This window comes from Oncorhynchus kisutch, linkage group LG18 (assembly GCF_002021735.2).
Source record: "Oncorhynchus kisutch isolate 150728-3 linkage group LG18, Okis_V2, whole genome shotgun sequence".
NCBI classification, from domain to species: domain Eukaryota; kingdom Metazoa; phylum Chordata; class Actinopteri; order Salmoniformes; family Salmonidae; genus Oncorhynchus; species Oncorhynchus kisutch.
In genome coordinates this window covers 25753911-25772721 of record NC_034191.2, presented here as the reverse complement: position 1 = coordinate 25772721, position 18811 = coordinate 25753911, and the positions used below count along the sequence as shown (strand labels likewise).

Here is an 18811-nt window from a genome sequence, read left to right as displayed (position 1 = left end):
TTCAATACGTTTGAAAAAGCAAAAGATGACATTTATTAATTTCACAAAATATATGGTTCATTATGAGTCTCAAATAAAAAGTGTCTGTATCACTGTTTTTATCTGGCAAAATCCAAACAAGTGCACCTAGTCATGCAGTACCACTTATCACCGTGTGGCAGTAGCACCAGTAAGATACATGTATTTTTACAGAAATTGGCAGCAGCCACCCCTCCTGGCTCTCAGACTGGCTACTGCTGGTTTAGAAGGGATAGTAGCATAGAAGACATCCTCTTCCACAGTGAAGATGACGTCAAATAATTCATACATGAGGTTGTTGACACTGGCAAATATTATTCAAGGAGAGCTGGTACAACAGGCTGGAATGCTGAGTTACTTGAACTGGCCATATTTACTTTATGCCAAGGTTGACCACGCAGCACAATATAATCTAGGCAGCATACAAACCAGATGAGGTTTAACACTTTTTAAAGTCTACAACTACCGGTCAAAAGTTTTAGAACACCTACTCATTAAAGTTAATAGCCCTGAAGATAGCCCTATTTGGTAAAATACCAAGTCCATATTATGGCAAGAACAGCTCAAATATGCAAAGAGAAATGACAGTCCATCATCATTACTTTCAGACATGGTCAGTCAATATGGAACATTTCAAGAACTGAAAGTTTCTTCAAGTGCAGTCTCAAAAACCACAAAGCGCTATGATGAAACTGACTCTCATGTGGACCGCCACAGGAAAGGAAGACAGAGTTACCTCTGCTCCAGAGGATAAGTTCATTAGAGTTACCAGCCTCAGAAATGGCAGCCTAAATAAATGCTTCAGAGTTCAAGTAACAGACGTCTCAACATCAACTGTTCAGAGGAAACTGTGAATCAGGCCTTCATGGTCAAATTGCTGCAAAGAAACCACTACTAAAGGACACCAATAACAAGAAGAGACTTACTTGGGCCAAGAAACACAAGCAATGGACATTAAACTGGTGGAAATTTGTCCTTTGGTCTGGAGTCCAAACTTGAGATTTTTGGTTCCAACCGCAGTGTCTTTGTGAGACAGGTGTGGGTGAACACATGACCTCTGCATGTGTATTTCCCACCGTAAAGCATGGAGGAGGTGGTGTTATAGTGTGGGGGTGCTTTGTTGGTGACATTGTTGATGATTTATTTAGAATTCAAGGCTCTGGTAGCCACAATTAACCAGCATGGCTAACAGAGCATTCGGCAGCAATTTCACCATCCCATCTGGTTTGGGCTTAGTGGGAAGATAATTTGTTTTTCAACAGGACAATGACCCAACACACCTCCAGGCTGTGTAAGGGTTATTTTACCAAGGAGAGTGATGGAGTGCTTGCTCAGATGATGTTGCCTCCACAATCACCCAACCTCAACCAAATTGAGATGGTTTGGGATGTGCCGGATCACAGAGTGAAGGAAAAGCAGCCAACAAGTGCTCAGCACATGTGGGAATTCCTTCAAGACTGTTGGAAAAGCATTCCAGGTGAAGCTGGTTAAGAGAATGCCAATAGTGTGCAAAGCTCTCAATGTAAAGGGTGGCTACTTTAAAGAATCTAAAATAGTTTAATTTGTTTAACACTTTCTTGGTTACTACATGATTCCATATGTGTTATTTCATTATTTTGATGTCTTCACTATTATTCTACAAAGTAGAAAATAATACAAATAAAGAATAACCTTGAATGAGTAGGTCTTAAAACTTTTGACCGGTAGTGTAGGTCATAGTCCTTGGACTTTGTCACAGTAATTCTAGTCCCACTAAGCAAATGGTACCTTCCCAAAAATAAAAAATACACTATGACAGAGTTATTCATTTTAGTGTGGTGCATATTGTTTAATATTATAGAGGATATGCATGTACTCATTTAGTTCTTACCCAACAACATTCTATCAGTAAAATAATACAAATGTAATAACCAAAAGTCCACATTCAGTTAGTAATTCAAAATGTAAAAAGTAAACATGTATTTTTATTGAGGCCCTCATGAATTGATATAGCACAGTAGATGTATCCCTTTTGTAAAATACTTAAGACATAAAGCTATATTCAGAAACTCAGCTTATTGATACCCCTCCCAATCATATATGTTTTCAATTAACAATCATTTGTATGATTTCATCCTGAGCCAGGAAGCAACCTTCATGAAATACTGTCAAATCTCCCAAGTGTTCAGTGGAAGCAATTCATTCCTCATCAGCAGTTAATCATCTAACATGAAGGACTTTGGATGATGTTTTATATACAGCACGTTACTGTGAATTGTGATGGGTCACATTTGATACGTTTTATCTCATTCCTTTTTTTTTGTGGTAGGATGGAGTAATAAAAAAAAAAGTTAAATATCCATAGTGATGCCCCGTCCCGCTGGTCCAGTCCTGTTAGGGGTCAGGCTGCAGAGGTCAAGGGGACCTGAGGGAGTGGCCGAGTCTGCCGAGCTCAGCTGCAGCACACTGGAGGTTACAGCCTTGGGGATACTTCAGGTAGTGATGGTGTGTGTGTAGAAGTGAAATTTAGAGTTTCATCGTCTCTAGTGTCCTTATCTTAAAAAATAAAGAATAATTATCAACAAAGAAAAAAAATCCTCTAAGATGAGCTGCTGGTCATAGGTTCATGCGTAAATGCTCGGGCCTCTTGGCCATGACGGGGTAGGCCTGTTGTTTGAACTGGGACAGGTTGGACCCAGTAGGCTGGCGGATGGGTAGGGGGGCTGAGGCCTCAGAGCTGGCCTGCACATCCATCTGTTCTGGGGTTGACACATACATGACCTGCTCCTGTGGCGACTGGAGACATAGAGAGGATCCGCCGGGCATCAATGGGCCCCGGGGCCACACGTCACCGGCAGAGAACTTGAGAGGGCTGAAAAGGAATAAAGGACATACCCTGACTATGTGGTGATGTGGCATACTCAATGTTGTACAAGATATGTAGGAACAGCTGAAGAGGCTGAAATGACAGAATACCTGACTGGTGTTCTTGGGCTCCCCAAAAACCGTCGGGGTGAGCGGATTTTTGGCTCGAATGAGAACTTTTCCTTTACATTTTCCAGTACTGATGGAGCAACATACGTAAAGCCCTGCAGGAGCAATGACAGAGGGGTTACTGTCACCAGTACTGCCTACCAAGGTATAAGGAGAAATTAAGGTGAATTCTGTCATAACATGATTTTGTCTAATGAGCAAAATTAATACAAACACATGTACTACGCGATAAGACAGGTTCCGAATTTATGTGAAACATCACAGCACAGCTGAAAAATATATGGCTTATGGAAATCATAAGAGGGCGGTTTACGGGGAATAGGTAGGATGGAGAGTAGCCGAGGGGTGGGTTTAAATGCTCATGTTCTATAATAGTACTTATACATTACGTTTTCAGTCATATCTAGATGTAATGTATATCAAATTACCTTATTCTTGCTATTTAAAAAAGTGTAATGTGTATGTTACAAAATAAATAGCTGTAAAAAATAAAAACATGTCATTTCTAACAAGATACAGTGCCTTGCGAAAGTATTCGGCCCCCTTGAACTTTGCGACCTTTTGCCACACTTCAGGCTTCAAACATAAAGATATAAAACTGTATTTTTTTGTGAAGAATCAACAACAAGTGGGACACAATCATGAAGTGGAACGACATTTATTGGATATTAAACTTTTTTAACAAATCAAAAACTGAAAAATTGGGCTTGCAAAATTATTCAGCCCCTTTACTTTCAGTGCAGCAAACTCTCTCCAGAAGTTCAGTGAGGATCTCTGAATGATCCAATGTTGACCTAAATGACTAATGATAAATACAATCCACCTGTGTGTAATCAAGTCTCCGTATAAATGCACCTGCACTGTGATAGTCTCAGAGGTCCGTTAAAAGCGCAGAGAGCATCATGAAGAACAAGGAACACACCAGGCAGGTCCGAGATAGTGTTGTGAAGAAGTTTAAAGCCGGATTTGGATACAAAAAGATTTCCCAAGCTTTAAACATCCCAAGGAGCACTGTGCAAGCGATAATATTGAAATGGAAGGAGTATCAGACCACTGCAAATCTACCAAGACCTGGCCGTCCCTCTAAACTTTCAGCTCATACAAGGAGAAGACTGATCAGAGATGCAGCCAAGAGGCCCATGATCACTCTGGATGAACTGCAGAGATCTACAGCTGAGGTGGGAGACTCTGTCCATAGGACAACAATCAGTCGTATATTGCACAAATCTAGCCTTTATGGAAGAGTGGCAAGAAGAAAGCCATTTCTTAAAGATATCCATAAAGTGTTGTTTAAAGTTTGCCACAAGCCACCTGGGAGACACACCAAACATGTGGAAGAAGGTGCTCTGGTCAGATGAAACTTTTTGGCAACAATGCAAAACGTTATGTTTGGCGTAAAAGCAACACAGCTCATCACCCTGAACACACCATCCCCACTGTCAAACATGGTGGTGGCAGCATCATGGTTTGGGCCTGCTTTTCTTCAGCAGGGACAGGGAAGATGGTTAAAATTGATGGGAAGATGGATGGAGCCAAATACAGGACCATTCTGGAAGAAAACCTGATGGAGTCTGCAAAAGACCTGACTGGGACGGAGATTTGTCTTCCAACAAGACAATGATCCAAAACATAAAGCAAAATCTACAATGGAATGGTTCAAAAATAAACATATCCAGGTGTTAGAATGGCCAAGTCAAAGTCCAGACCTGAATCCAATCGAGAATCTGTGGAAAGAACTGAAAACTGCTGTTCACAAATGCTCTCCATCCAACCTCACAGAGCTCGAGCTGTTTTGCAAGGAGGAATGGGAAAAAATGTCAGTCTCTCGATGTGCAAAACTGATAGAGACATACCCCAAGCGACTTACAGCTGTAATCGCAGCAAAAGGTGGCGCTACAAAGTATTAACTTAAGGGGGCTGAATAATTTTGCACGCCCAACTTTTCAGTTTCTGATTTGTTAAAGTTTGAAATATCCAATAAATGTCGTTCCACTTCATGATTGTGTCCCCCTTGTTGTTGATTCTTCACCAAAAAATACAGATTTATATCTTTATGTTTGAAGCCTGAAATGTGGCAAAAGGTCACAAAGTTCAAGGGGGCCGAATACTTACGCAAGGCACTGTATGTAGCAGTCTTACCAGAAAGGCTTGGTTGGCGCTTTCACTAAGCGTAGAGTCGTCTGGGCTGTCTACTGGTGTCTGGCTGGTGAACTTGGAGTCAAACTGGCTCACATCTTCAGCAGATTGCTATGGATACAAGAGATCAGGTATGTTACAGAGGCTAATGCCTTTGAGAGCTGGAAAGGTTGCTTAAAACAAACAGAAGCTCTTCTGCTTACCAGGAAAGGCTTGAATGGAGCCTCCACTTTCCTGGCCAGGAGCTCTTCCCAGTTAATGTGTCGGAAGAAGGGATGAGCCTAAGGGAAGATTAGCAAACAAAATATTATAACAATAGCATTTTAATTTCAATACTTCCCAGTCCCCTATCACTTTTGAATACTTCTATTTAGGGTAATCTTTTGTTGTATTGTGATCAGAGGCTAGAGACAAAGTGTTGCTTGCCAGAATGGGGTAGAATCTCAAACTCAAGGTTGAGGTTACATTTGTCTTGGTAGCATCAAGTCACTCCATCCAAAAATGTTCCACTCCTTCTCTTGTTCTCACCTGCACCTCTGTAGCATCTCCAGCCCCTGCTCCAAGTCTTGATGAGGCATTTCTCTTCAGAAGCTGAAAAACAAGAACTAGTATAAATACATATGCGATAACCAAAATTAAAATAAAATGGTAAAATATGTTAAACAAATAGTCACCCTTTTCAGGAGATCTCTGGCTTCTTGTGTGAGGTAGGGTGGGAGGTTCAGCTTGCATTTTAAGATTTTGTCAATGGTCTTCTTCCTGTTTTCACCAGTGAAGGGTGGCTGCATTTGAAAAATAAAATATCCTTGGGTCAATACTAGGGCTGTGGCAGTCACGAAATTCTGTCAGCCGGTGATTGTCAAGCAAATAACTGTTGGCATCACACAGTAATTGACCATTAACATATTTAGCATCTCCAGGCTTCCACACAAGCCACTGATGCAGACCGTTGGAACATGTACATTTTAAAGTCTAATAATTCCATGTAAACCTTCACAAAAAATACATTTTAGACAGGTCTAAAGAAACATGACATGAAGAAAATGTCTATTTCAGAAAAGAACAGCATACTCTGAGTGGTTCTTACATTGACAAGATGGAGCCGGAGAACAAGGCTGACATTTTACGTATTCCTAATCAATTTTCTCTCTCTCGGGGGACCTGAGCCCTAGGACCATGCCTCAGGACTACCTCGCATGATGACTCCTTGCTGTCCCCAGTCCACCTGGCCGTGCTGCTGCTCCAGTTTCAACTGTTCTGCCTTCGGCTATGGAACCTTGACCTGTTCACCGGACGTGCTACCTGTCCCAGACCTGCTGTTTTCAACTCTCTAGAGAGAACAGGAGCGGTAGAGATAATCCTAATGATCGGCTATGAAAATCCAACTGACATTTACTCCTGAGGTGCTAACTTGCTGCACCCTCGACAACTACTGTGATTATTATTATTTGACCATGCTGGTCATTTATGAACATTTGAATATCTTGACCATGTTCTGTCATAAATCTCCACCCGGCACAGCCAGAAGAGGACTGGCCACCCCTCATAGCCTGGTTCCTCTCTAGGTTTCGGCCTTTCTAGGGAGTTTTTCCTAGCCACCGTGCTTTTACACCTGCATTGCTTGCTGTTTGGGGTTTTAGGCTGGGTTTCTGTATAGCACTTTGAGATATCAGCTGATGTAAGAAGGGCTATATAAATACATTTGATTTTGATGATTTGATATGTCTGGTGCAAACCCAACACCTCTCATCACCCGAGAACATTTTGGTGGCATCATCATGCTGTGAGGATGTTTTTCCATCAGCAGGTACTGGGAAACTGGTCAGAATTGAAGGAATGAAGGATGGCACTAAATACAGGGAAATCTGTTTCAGTCTTCCAGAGATTTGAGACTGGGACAGAGGTTCACCTTCCAGCAGGACAATGACCCTAAGCATACTGCTAAAGCAACACTTGAGTGGTTTAAAGGGAAACATTTAAATGTCATGGAATGTCCTAGCCAAAGCCCAGACCTCAATCCAATTGAGAATCTGTGGTATGACTTAAACATTGCTGTACAACAGCGGAACCCATCCAAATTGACAGAGCAGGAACAGTTTTGCCCTGAAGAATGGGCAAAAATCACAGTGGCTAGATGTGCCAAGCTTATAGAGACATACCCCAAGGAGACTTGCAGCTGTAATTGCTGCAAAGGTGGCTCTACAAAGTATTGACTTTGGGGGGGTGAATAGTTATGCACGCTCAAGTTCATTTTTTTTGGTCTTATTTCTTGTTTGTTTGACCAAACAAAATAATTTTGCATCTTCAAAGTGGTAGGCATGTTGTGTAAATCAAATGATACAACCCCCCCCACAAAAAAAAGTATTTTAATTCCAGGTTGTAAGGCAACAAAATAGGAAAAATGCCAACGGGGGTGAATACTTTTGCAGGCCACTGTAGATTACATATTACCTCAACTATCCGTTGCCCCTGCACATTGTACCGTACACCCCTGAATATAGTCTCGCTTTTGTTATTTTACTGCTGCTCTTTAAATTACTTGTTACTTTTATTTCTTATATATATATATATATATATATATATTTATTTTCCCTCTTTTTGTTTTACTGCATTGTTGGTTAGGGGCTTGTAAGTAAGCATTTCACTGTAAGGTCTACTCCTGTTGTTTTCAGTGCATGTGACAAAAAACATTGATTTGATGTTAGGTCATGACGTGGCTATGGGCTACACTAGTTCATTCAGTAAACAAGATTTGCTTAGAATTCTGTGGCATTATTTTATAGTATGAACAATACGGAATGAAATAAATATTTTATCCAAAAGATTTGCACATGCAGCTATTCTGTGTTGAGCGGTTAACAAATAAATAGGTACTCCTATATGCTTAATTTAGAGTTATTAATGTAACTTTAGTTCTACAAACATTGGGCTATAAGTTTAGATTTTTAATATATTGTAAGGCTGCATGATGAGACTAGTAATGACGACTTTTTTTAAAAGTAACTTGAAAGGCATGAGCTCAGATTTGTTTTTTTTTGCGCAGACTGTACAATAGTCTCTCATTCACAATTTGACAAGCACTTGATAATGACTCGAATTTCCAGGCGGCATCCCCTTTTTGGCTGTAATGCACCCCGAAAAAATCCATGCCTTTTGCGGCCCGGAGTGCTGCCTTGTTCCATTCTATCTTAGTGCTGCGCAATCCGAAGGGCCTCTCACTAACATGGCTCTCCATCACGTGATTGGGTCTTTCTCACAGGCTACAAGTGAAGACAGACACCAGGGACGCAACTACACGTGTCCTCATCCAATTCAGAGGTGTATATTGAAGACAATGGAAGAACTTTCCACATTTACTTTGTCAGCTAACAAGATGAGTAGGCCTAACAAACAGCAAAAGCACTAGCCTATGTCAATCTACTATCCCCATAGTACAAAAATGTACCTATGCTATTGGTCAACTTGACCTTCTGCGCGAGAAAGAAATATTCCAAACATAGTCTGAGACAGTTGTGGGATGGGATAGATCCCATATTTATACAACCACTAGCATCAAAAAAACATTTTTTCACAATGTGACTGACCAACAGAACGTTTAGCTTAAAATATTGATAATCTATTTCTTCACATTATAAGCGCAGCAATGCGCACATGGCAGTAGGCTATAAGCGCGAATGTTCCATTAGCGGGAAAACACCATTATCAAAAAGTGACTGCAAATGCGATTATACATGTAATGCTTTTATTAAAAAGGAGCATTTATATGGTGAAAATTATCTTCCCCAAACTTGAAACTCAGGTGCTGCTTATGTATGCCAGTTAGGCTCTAAACACCTTGTAAAATAGATTAATGTGCTTCATTTTAAGAAGTTATTTGGCCACTTCAGTTGTGATACACACCGTATCAAAACATATAGGCCTTTAGGGTAGGCTACATGAGGTATGCGACTATGATTAGAAAAAGCTGCAAAAAAAATAACATATGCTAATATTATCACCCATCAAACTATTCTGATTTCATCTCGTCTTTACATATTCTAATAGCATGTGTGACATTTGTTTTGATTTAGAATGGACCATTATCATGCACCTGTCTCAAAACTTGGGCAGCGGGAAAAAATATATCTATGCACTTAAATAGCCAGGTAGGCTATACTCCTGTGGTAAAGATAAACAATGTGCTTAATATTAGGAAAGTTGATAAATAAATATAGTAGACCTAGCCTATAGAAAGCTGATGGGATCCTCCTCTTTTGATAAGAGGCCATCACTCTGTTTCCTCACACAATCAGAGTGATTAGAGGGACAATAGTGTGCTGAGTACCAGGCAGTTAGCAAGTTTGGTAAGCTACTAATGACCATCAGCAGCATCAGAGAGCTTGGAGAAGCCTAATCACCGTGACTAAACGGTCACGTAGAATTTGACTGCCTTCATGACTCGGGACCGCCATTGTGGCAGTAATATGGTCACTGCAACACCCCTAGTCAACACTGATTGATTGTAACAGAAGTGGTTGTATAACTACGTCATTATAAACAGAAGTCTATGAAAGAAGTTGTGCACTAACCGCTCCAGTCAGCATGTCGTACATAAGCGCTCCAAGACTCCACCAGTCCACTGCTCTGTTGTGTCCACTTCTCATCAGGATCTCTGGAGCCCTGACACAACAACAGTTTTTTTAACACATCTTTTCATGATAAAAAAGAGCAGCTTTCAACAGATTTACATGAATAACAGGGTGTGTATTTTACAAAGTGTGACTTACATGTACTCTATGGTGCCACAGAAAGTATGGGTGACTGTGCCGCCGTGAATGGACTCTTTACACAGCCCAAAGTCAGTCAGTTTCACATGGCCTGGAAAAACACACAATACAGAAACACTACAGCCAATTTCACTTTGAGGTGGACATGCAGAACATTTTCTAAATTACATTTCCTGCGGAATAAATTAAATGTTAGTCACATGCGTTGAATATAACAGGTGTTGCCCAGCATTACCTTGGTTGTTAAGCATGATGTTTTCAGGCTTCAGGTCTCTATAGATGATGCCTTTCTGGTGCAGATGGCCCAGAGCCATGGAAATTTCTGCCAGGTAAAAGCTGCAGATAAGAAACCACATTTACATTGTACACATACACACACACTGATTTTTACTAAATTATTTTCTGTGCCAGACACAGCCAACACCTGGTAACCTAATCTTAAGTTTACTGCTTTTGTAAATAGTATTTTCCCTTTCACCAACTAACATACTGGTGTAGGTTATTCCAAATATGTGTCTTAATACAGTGGATGTAAGAAAACAGACTGGTATGACAACATTGCCTTTTGTCATCTCAACTCACCAGGCGGTGTCTTCCATAAAAATCCCCTCTCTTTCCAGTTGCATAAACAGCTCTCCACCTGAAAAGTACAACAAAATTCAAACATAATTTTTTTTCAATAATAATAATAGTGTTGCACAAAATAGTTGTGGGGAGACTACACCAAATTAACTGTTTCACCCATTTAATTTTGAATTCTGACTGACTGACTTCCACATACCATAGTGTGCATTCTTCTCTGTAACTCTAGAGCAGACAGGAAGGGATGGTGGACAGGATGTAGGCACTATTACATACATTATGGTTAGATGCAATGAGCAGAGGAGTCCCATTAAGTGTTCATGTAAATCATGCAAAGGCCAACGTCCTGTGTGAAACAACAAATTCAGATGATTTGAATCATATTTTTTGTGAAACCATCCCTTGGTCTCAGAATAAGAGAAACCATCTGCATGACTGGGACTGCTAATGTGTAAAGAGATTCAGTTGGACTGCCCAGCTACTCTTGAGCAACAGGAAGAGTGTGAAAAGAATGGATGTTTGTTTATCTTTGGGTGAATAGGTCATTTGATGTAACTGCCTGCGTGACTCCTGATTTACTGACCGCTGAGGTACTCCAGGATGAGGTACAGCTTGCCCCCCGTCTGGAAGGCGTAGATGAGATCCACGATGAAAGGATGCTTCACTTCCTCCAGAATGTTCCTCTCTGCCTTGGTGTGGGCCGTGTCCTTAGCATTGCGTACAATCATAGCCTGCAAGGCCCCAAAACATTTATGACCATTAGTCATGCTAATACCGCTAGTCTGCCATTCAAAAAGCCACATGATAAAATACACTTCATTATCAGTTCTAGAAATGCCACCACTTTCAAGAATGTGCTAACATATAATTCAGCGTTGCTTAGAACATTTCTGTTCGAAATTAAGCAATTGGCTTTTCAGGGAATTTTTGCAGCATAGCTTAGGGGACAAATCTTGATGAAGTGGTATGTGACTGCATCTCTCATTAAAGTACATTTCACTGATCAAGCAAAAGCACAATCTATTGTGCAACATCTAATGGACTGAAACAGCTTCTGAAATGCCAAGACTGCAGCAGTGAAGATGGCAAACTACCAAAAACACCAACAGGCTTCAAGGAAAGCCAATTATTGCACAGAAGCAACATAAAACAATGTTTATTTGTCATATTTACTAAGTTTGAGACAAAATTGAGAGACTTGATGAATATGCCTGCTGCCAATTATGAACTAATTGTAAATAAATGTGTCTTTGAATATTATTTTTTAGGTACCTTCTTTAAAACCTTCATGGCAAATATCTTCCCCGATGCTGCTCCAGCAACTTTTCGAACTTGAAAAACCTAAAAAAAAGAAGGGCATAACCAGTTCAACACAATGGGCCAGGCCAAATAATGACAAGTTTGAAATGGAATTTTAATAAAACCTCATAAAGGCCAATGAAAACACATTTTAAATGGCTCTCAGGGGAACAGCACCGTACCTTTCCATAACCACCCTTTCCCAGCACCCGCAGCAGCTCAAAACACTCCGGCCTGATGTTCTCTTTTCCTTGGTTGACGTTGTCCTCAGATATCTCAATCTTCTCACAGTCGTCCATATTGCTGGGGAAAGAAGTAATGTAACTATATGCTCACTGACCGGCACGGTACATTTACTGTGACAACTCAACATAATTATTAATCTACCAGGCATCCATAATGCTAAGGGTGAACACTTACAATTCAAAGCCGCTGCACTGGTCCATGAAATCGTTGATCTGAGCCTATGACAGAAAATGTAAATTAGAACATTGTAAAAATAAATCTGCTTTATAACTGAAATCACTGCAGAGCCATATAACAGCAGTAGCACTTCATTAGATTCAACAGGAATGTTGATTATATTATTTTTAAAAGTTACATCTTAGACGCAAGGATATCATCTGAAATCAAAGCAATGTTAGCTAAAACATTAACTCAACTTAGACCAACATGCGAGAGTATACCATCATGTGAAAGAAGGTTAAATTCAAATCTGTTTTGTTCACATTTCAGAACCCTGGATAGAGGATCTTGAGCTGTAGACAGCTTTTTTTGTATCTCGACAGCTTTGGAATTGACCCCAAACTTACATTTATTTTGTTGTGTTTACAAATCTTTATGGAGATAAACATTTTACACCCAAAAAAACATGTAACGTGATATTTAGTGTAGCCCAAAATCCTTGCCAATGGGCACTGAACATGAGATGTTCAATAGAGTACGAAATGTTTATGATAAAATTGTCATTCTTGGTAGCTAACTGTCAGAGCATGAATAGAGTTCGTTCATACCATGTAAACTGTAAACATGGTCCTATACAGCCAATTTACTAGCTAGCTATCACAAATAGTTCACAGGTAGGTCTATTAGAACGGCGAATGTCCACTATAACCCATCATTAAATCTGGTCCAAATTGGGATTTGCATGTGTCCACATAAGGACCTCCAGTCCATATTGTTCCAAACTGCAGAAGTACCAAAATAAACTGTTGCACGACAGCAACCAAAAAGCACGCTTGCCTTTGCTGCATAGTCTAGCAAGCTTGAAAATATAATATTCAATATTCGTATAAAGTATGCAAATATATGAATTGTATAACTACTATCTCCCAACAGCTGAGAACAAGTGACAGCTCATGAGTGTTAACTGGCTGATCTGTGGCTAGCTAATGTTAGAAAGCTAGCTTGGAGCGTTGTCAAAATTGGGCCTAAAGCATTGGCAACAAACCAAGACGTCGGGCCTATAGCTAGCTAGCATGGCTATCAGCAATTACATCGAACACTCGTGCAACAACACCCGACAGAATCGAGAAAATTACCTCCTCGAGCTCATCTTCGGAGACATTTTCCTCCGGCTGATCCAAATCGATGTCGAATACACCCGCCATCAATGCTTTCGTTCAGGTTCAGTCGGTGAGAATAGCTCGCGCTCATCTGCCTCATGGACAAACACACATCGCCGCCGCCATAACCGGCTACTAAACAGAGCATGCGCACCACACAACCAACCAAGTGAAGCGCCGATATGACAACACTGTGTTTTCATTTCTTTGCGTGGAGATACTGTGTCCATGGACCACGTCATGAGGAGGTGGTGGTGGTGGACAACGTGAGGAGAGAGGTGGTTGTATTTTAAGACGGTTAAATGCTCTACTAACAAAAAAGCTGTTAGAATTGTAAGTATATGCATGTCCCTTAAGGTCCTTGTGTAATTGTAATATGATATTGTACCCCCTAGCTCGATTGTCCATTGTTTGTAATCTATGTATGCTTGTGTCCCCTCATGTGCTTTATGTATTGATTTGTTGTTAATAAATAAAAAATATTTAAAAAAGTGAGGAGAGAGGTGGAGCGCTATGACCATATGGCAGGAATCATGACATGATCAGTGTGGCAGGGGGCACAGGGTCAAGGGTGGGCACATACGCCTCTCGGTGTCTCCGGGAAGACTACCCAAATTCCTTCATCCTCAACCACCTGACATAGCCCTATGGCACTGGAAAGGCAAGAGGCTTGCTTCAGCAACTGGAAAACATCACAAATCTGGCAGATAAAGGCCTACAATTTATGTTTTACAAACAGACATATTTCCTATGTTCTAAGAAAGTAATATTTCAAAGCATTTTATTTGTACATTTTAGTTGTTTAGCAGACATTCTTATCCAGAGCGACTTACAATTAGTGCATTCCTCTTAAGATAGCTAGGTTACAAAGGATTGACACGGTTACAATAATATAATTTCTGAAGCCAGAAACAACATCATCATCAGTACTCTTTGGATGACCAGTTTTCACTAACTGCTGTTTTGTCCAGAACTACACCTCTGTGCTCACACTGTCACACCTCTGATGCCATCCTCGTTCACAAAAATGACACAGTGCACAATATCTTTGCCCAGGTCATGAACATCAACACATATCATTCAGTGACTTCAACAAAGTAATCGCCCACCAGCTAGGGAGTGTTCTGCAGTCTGCACTCACTGGTGACTTCCACGGTGTCTACAATAGAAACGCCATAGGTAAGCACTGAGCATCAACACTACTGCAACAAATAAACCAGTGTGTCAAAGTCTTGAAGTTGCATATCACACACTGTGCACTGTTTTTCCATTTGAACTGATGAGTGGCCTGGTGTCACCCAGAGTACAAGCTGCTCATCTTCTGCAACATTCCCCAGGTGTCCAGCTCCTCCATGGCTTACAGCGTGTTCACCTGGCCAGGCCTGCTCCAACACCAACATCAGATGCTTACAGCGTTTTGCATGTTACTGTTTAATAAAAATAAAATGAAAAATTAAAATGTCTGTGTAGCCATAGTGCATTTGTCAGAAATGAGTGCTGTACTAGTTTTGAACACCATGGGGAAGCATTGGCTAACTATGAAATTCACAAGTGTGAAATTTCAAAACAATTGACGTCCCCGTGCAGCTCAATATGGGCCTATTTACAGTACCAGTCAAAAGTTTGGACATATCTACTCATTCAAGGGTTTTTCTTTATTTTTACTATTTTCTACATTGTAGAATAGTGAATACATTAAAACTACAATATAACACATGGAATCATGTCGTAACCAAAAAAGGGTTAAACAAATCAAAATATTTTATATTTAAGATTCTTCAAAGTATCAAATCAAATCAAATTTATTTATATAGCCCTTCGTACATCAGCTGATATCTCAAAGTGCTGTACAGAAACCCAGCCTAAAACCCCAAACAGCAAGCAATGCAGGTGTAGAAGCACGGTGGCTAGGAAAAACTCCCTAGAAAGCCAATACCTAGGAAGAAACCTAGAGAGGAACCAGGCTATGTGGGGTGGCCACTCCTCTTCTGGCTGTGCCGGGTGGAGATTATAACAGAACATGGCCAAGATGTTCAAATGTTCATAAATGACCAGCATGGTCGAATAATAATAAGGCAGAACAGTTGAAACTGGAGCAGCAGCACAGTCAGGTGGAAGTTGAAACTGGAGCAGCAGCATGGCCAGGTGGACTGGGGACGGCAAGGAGTCATCATGTCAGGTAGTCCTGGGGCATGGTCCTAGGGCTCAGGTCAGTTGAAACTGGAACAGCAGCATGGCCAGGTGGACTGGGGACAGCAAGGAGTCATCATGTCAGGTAGTCCTGGGGCATGGTCCTAGGGCTCAGGTCCTCCGAGAGAGAGAAAGAAAGAGAGAAGGAGAGAATTAGAGAACGCACACTTAGATTCACACAGGACACCGAATAGGACAGGAGAAGTACTCCAGATATAACAAACTGACCCCAGCCCCCCGACACATAAACTGCAGCATAAATACTGGAGGCTGAGACAGTACTGAGAAAGTAGCCACCCTTTGCCTTGATGACAAGGCATCAAGGCTTTCTCTCAACCAGCAAGGCACACATTCTCTCAACCAGCTTCATGAGGTAGTCACCTGGAATCCAATATACAGGAGTGCTTTGTTAAAAGTTACAGTGGCTTATGAAAGTATTCACCCCGTTGGCATTTTTCCTATTTTGTTGCCTTACAACCTGGAATTAAGATGGATTTTTTTGTGGGTTTGTATCATTTGATTTACACAACATGCCTACTACCACTTTGAAGATGCAAAATATGTTTTATTGTGAAACAAACAAGAAATAATATGAAAAAACTGAACTTGAGCATGCAAAACTATTCACCCCCCCAAAGTCAATACTTTGTAGAGCCACCTTTGCAGCAATCACAGCTGCAAGTCTGCGATTTCAGTGTGTCAAATTGGAGGGCACTGTTGTCCAGACCTCTGGCAGTCTCTATGGGGGTGCCACAGGGTTCAATTCTCAGGCCGAATCTTTTCTCTGTACACATCAATGATGTTGCTCTTGATGCTGGTGATGCTCTGATCCACCTCTACGCAGACAACATCATTCTGTATACCTCTGGCCCTTCTTTGGACACTGTGTTAACTAACCTCCAGACAAGCTTAAATGCCATACAACCCTCCTTCCGTGGCCTCCAACTGCTCTTAAATGCAAGTAAAACTAAATGCATGCACAACAACAGATCGCTGCCCGCACCTGCACGCCCGACTAGCATCACTACTCTGGACGGTTCTTACTTAGAATATGAGGACAACTACAAATACCTAGGTGTCTGGTTAGACTGTAAACTCTCCTTCCAGACACACATTAAGCATCTCCCATTCAAAATTAAATCAAGAATCGGCTTCCGATTTCGCAAAAAAAGCCTCCTTCACTCATGCTGCCTAACATACCCTTGTAAAACTGACTATCCTACCGATCCTTGACTTCGGCGATGTCATTTACAAAATAGCCTCCAACACTCTACTCAGCAAATTTAATGCAGTCTACAACAGTGCTATCCGTTTTGTCACCAAAGCCCCATATACTACCCACCACTGCGACCTGTAGGTTCTCGTTGGCTGGCCCTCGCTACATACTCGTTGCCAAACCCACTGGCTCCAGGTCATCTATAAGTCTTTGCTAGGTAAAGCCCCGTCTTATCTCAGCTCACTGGTCACCATAGCAACACCCACTCGTAACACACGCTCCAGTAGGTATATTTCACTGGTCATCCCCAAAGCCAACACCTCATTTGGCCACCTTTCCTTCCAGTTCTCTGCTGCCAATGACTGGAACGAATTGCAAAAGATCACTGAAGCTGGAGACCCATATCCGCCTCTCTAACTTTAAGCATTAGCTGTCAGAGCAGCTTACCTATCACTGTACTTGTACACAGCCCATCTGTAAATAGCACACCCAACTACCTCATCCCCATATTACTATAATTTTTTTGCTCCTTTGCACACCAGTATCTCTACTTGCACATCATCATCTGCACATCTATCGCTCCAGTGTTAATGCTAAATTGTAATTATTTCACCTCTATGGCCTATTTATTGCCTTACCTCCCTAATCTTACTACATTTGCACACATGGTACATAGATTTTTCGTTTGTGTTATTGACTGTATGTTTACTTATCCCACGTGTAACTCTGTATTGTTGTTTTTGTCGCACTGCTTTGCTTCATCTTGGCCAGGTCATAGTTGTAAATGACAACTTGTTCTCAACTGGCCTACCTGGTTAAATAAAGGTGAAATACATTTTTTTTTATAACTAGTAGCCTATAGTTGATATTATGTACACTTATCTGGGTACCCTGCTTAAAGTTCTATCCATAAGGGAGTAGTACCACATAATACTATAATGAGGACGTGTAAAACTCAGTGGAATCGTGAGTTGTAGTTTACAGCATTGGCAATAGGAATGCTCACTGAAGAAAACAATACTGTAGACATAATCATAGGCTAACTCATGATATTGTTGGCCTAAAAAGTTAGCCATAACTAGCTAGCTACCTAGCCAAGCATCAAGTTGTAAACAAACAAGGTACACTATGACTAGTTGCTAACTAGTTGGATATATGCAATTGCCGTCAAATACATAGCTGATATAATAGAAATTCATATGTTTAAGGTAATGGTAAGATATTGACTAAATTATTTATATCTTAAAGGTAATGTTATTAAGATAATGACTAAAAGTATTCTACCCTGTCACTGTATAATGGAGTGAAATGTATTTGAATCATAAGACTAGAATTCTTATGATTGTGTGTGCATAGGACAAGTTAAGACTTACCATTTAGAAGTTAGAAGTATAGGCGAGACAGTGTGTGCCTAAGGAAATACCGAGAACAATTCAACTGTGTTTGACCCGACCTGGCTAGAACTCTGAGAAACTTATGATAGGACAGGGAGTACTTCTCAAGGTTTCTCTAATCTCGGGGAATGGAACTGTCGGCTGGGTAGTGATACACAGTGGTGAGAACTCTGGAGAAGGATACAACTCACCAACTGTTCGTGTGGAAGTATGTGCGTAAGTAAGGAGCAAGGTATAAAATGGATGTCTTCAGAACGTTCTCGTGAATAAACTGTACTAACCTTTTGCATAAGCTGAGTCTTTGCCTAATTATTATTAAACCCATGGTCTTACAAACCTTGGAGATTGGTCAAAGCTATTGATTGTTAGTTATTATCATTGGGGTTGAACATTCTCGTGACAATAGCTAATGGTGCTGAGGTGAAGAATAATAAAAAAAATCTCACAATGACAGACATCACTACAAAACAAACTGAACCTAGCAAGCCAGTTAGCCAACATTAGCTGCCACCATGGTGTTCTCAGGGTGATGAGAGGTGTTGGGTTTGCGCCAGACATAGCGTTTTCCTTGATGGCCAAAAAGCTCATTTTTAGTCTCATCTGACCAGAGTACCTTCTTCCATATGTTTGGGGAGTCTCCCACATGCCTTTTGGCAAACAGCAAATGTGTTT

General features: G+C 40.9%; 1 protein-coding gene and 1 pseudogene across 3 annotated transcripts; one reads left to right on the top strand and one right to left on the bottom strand.

Moving 5' to 3' along the window:
• Positions 1-1821: 1821 nt before the first annotated feature.
• Positions 1822-13534, bottom strand: LOC109909176 (ribosomal protein S6 kinase beta-1). Of its 3 annotated transcripts, none has more exons than XM_020508173.2 (16): positions 13316-13534; positions 12195-12238; positions 11957-12077; positions 11748-11816; positions 11059-11206; positions 10675-10740; positions 10476-10533; positions 10129-10229; positions 9894-9984; positions 9696-9786; positions 5802-5909; positions 5656-5718; positions 5331-5408; positions 5131-5238; positions 2974-3086; positions 1822-2869 (listed from the first exon to the last, which is right to left on the bottom strand). In XM_020508173.2, exons 1-16 carry the CDS (start codon positions 13382-13384, stop codon positions 2614-2616), a joined length of 1584 nt encoding a protein of 527 aa, XP_020363762.1. In that variant the 5' UTR covers positions 13385-13534; the 3' UTR covers positions 1822-2613. The 3 variants fall into 3 exon arrangements, with proteins under 3 accessions (XP_020363762.1, XP_020363761.1, XP_020363763.1); XM_020508172.2 differs by having other exon boundaries at positions 1832-2869; positions 10675-10821; positions 13316-13524; XM_020508174.2 differs by lacking the exon at positions 10675-10740 and having other exon boundaries at positions 1832-2869; positions 13316-13529.
• On the top strand, positions 13522-14802 carry LOC109909447 (tubulin delta chain-like; annotated as a pseudogene).
• The last annotated feature ends 4009 nt before the right edge of the window (positions 14803-18811 follow it).

Coding starts and splice junctions, on each gene's coding strand:
- LOC109909176 (XM_020508172.2), bottom strand. CDS start 13,384: ATGGCGGGTGTATTCGACATCGATTTGGATCAGCCGGAGGAAAATGTC. Junction 11,817..11,956: donor GAAAGGGTGGTTATGGAAAG/GTACGGTGCTGT, acceptor TCTTTTTTTTAG/GTTTTTCAAGTTCGAAAAGT. Junction 3,087..5,130: donor GCGCCAACCAAGCCTTTCTG/GTAAGACTGCTA, acceptor TTGCTCCTGCAG/GGCTTTACGTATGTTGCTCC.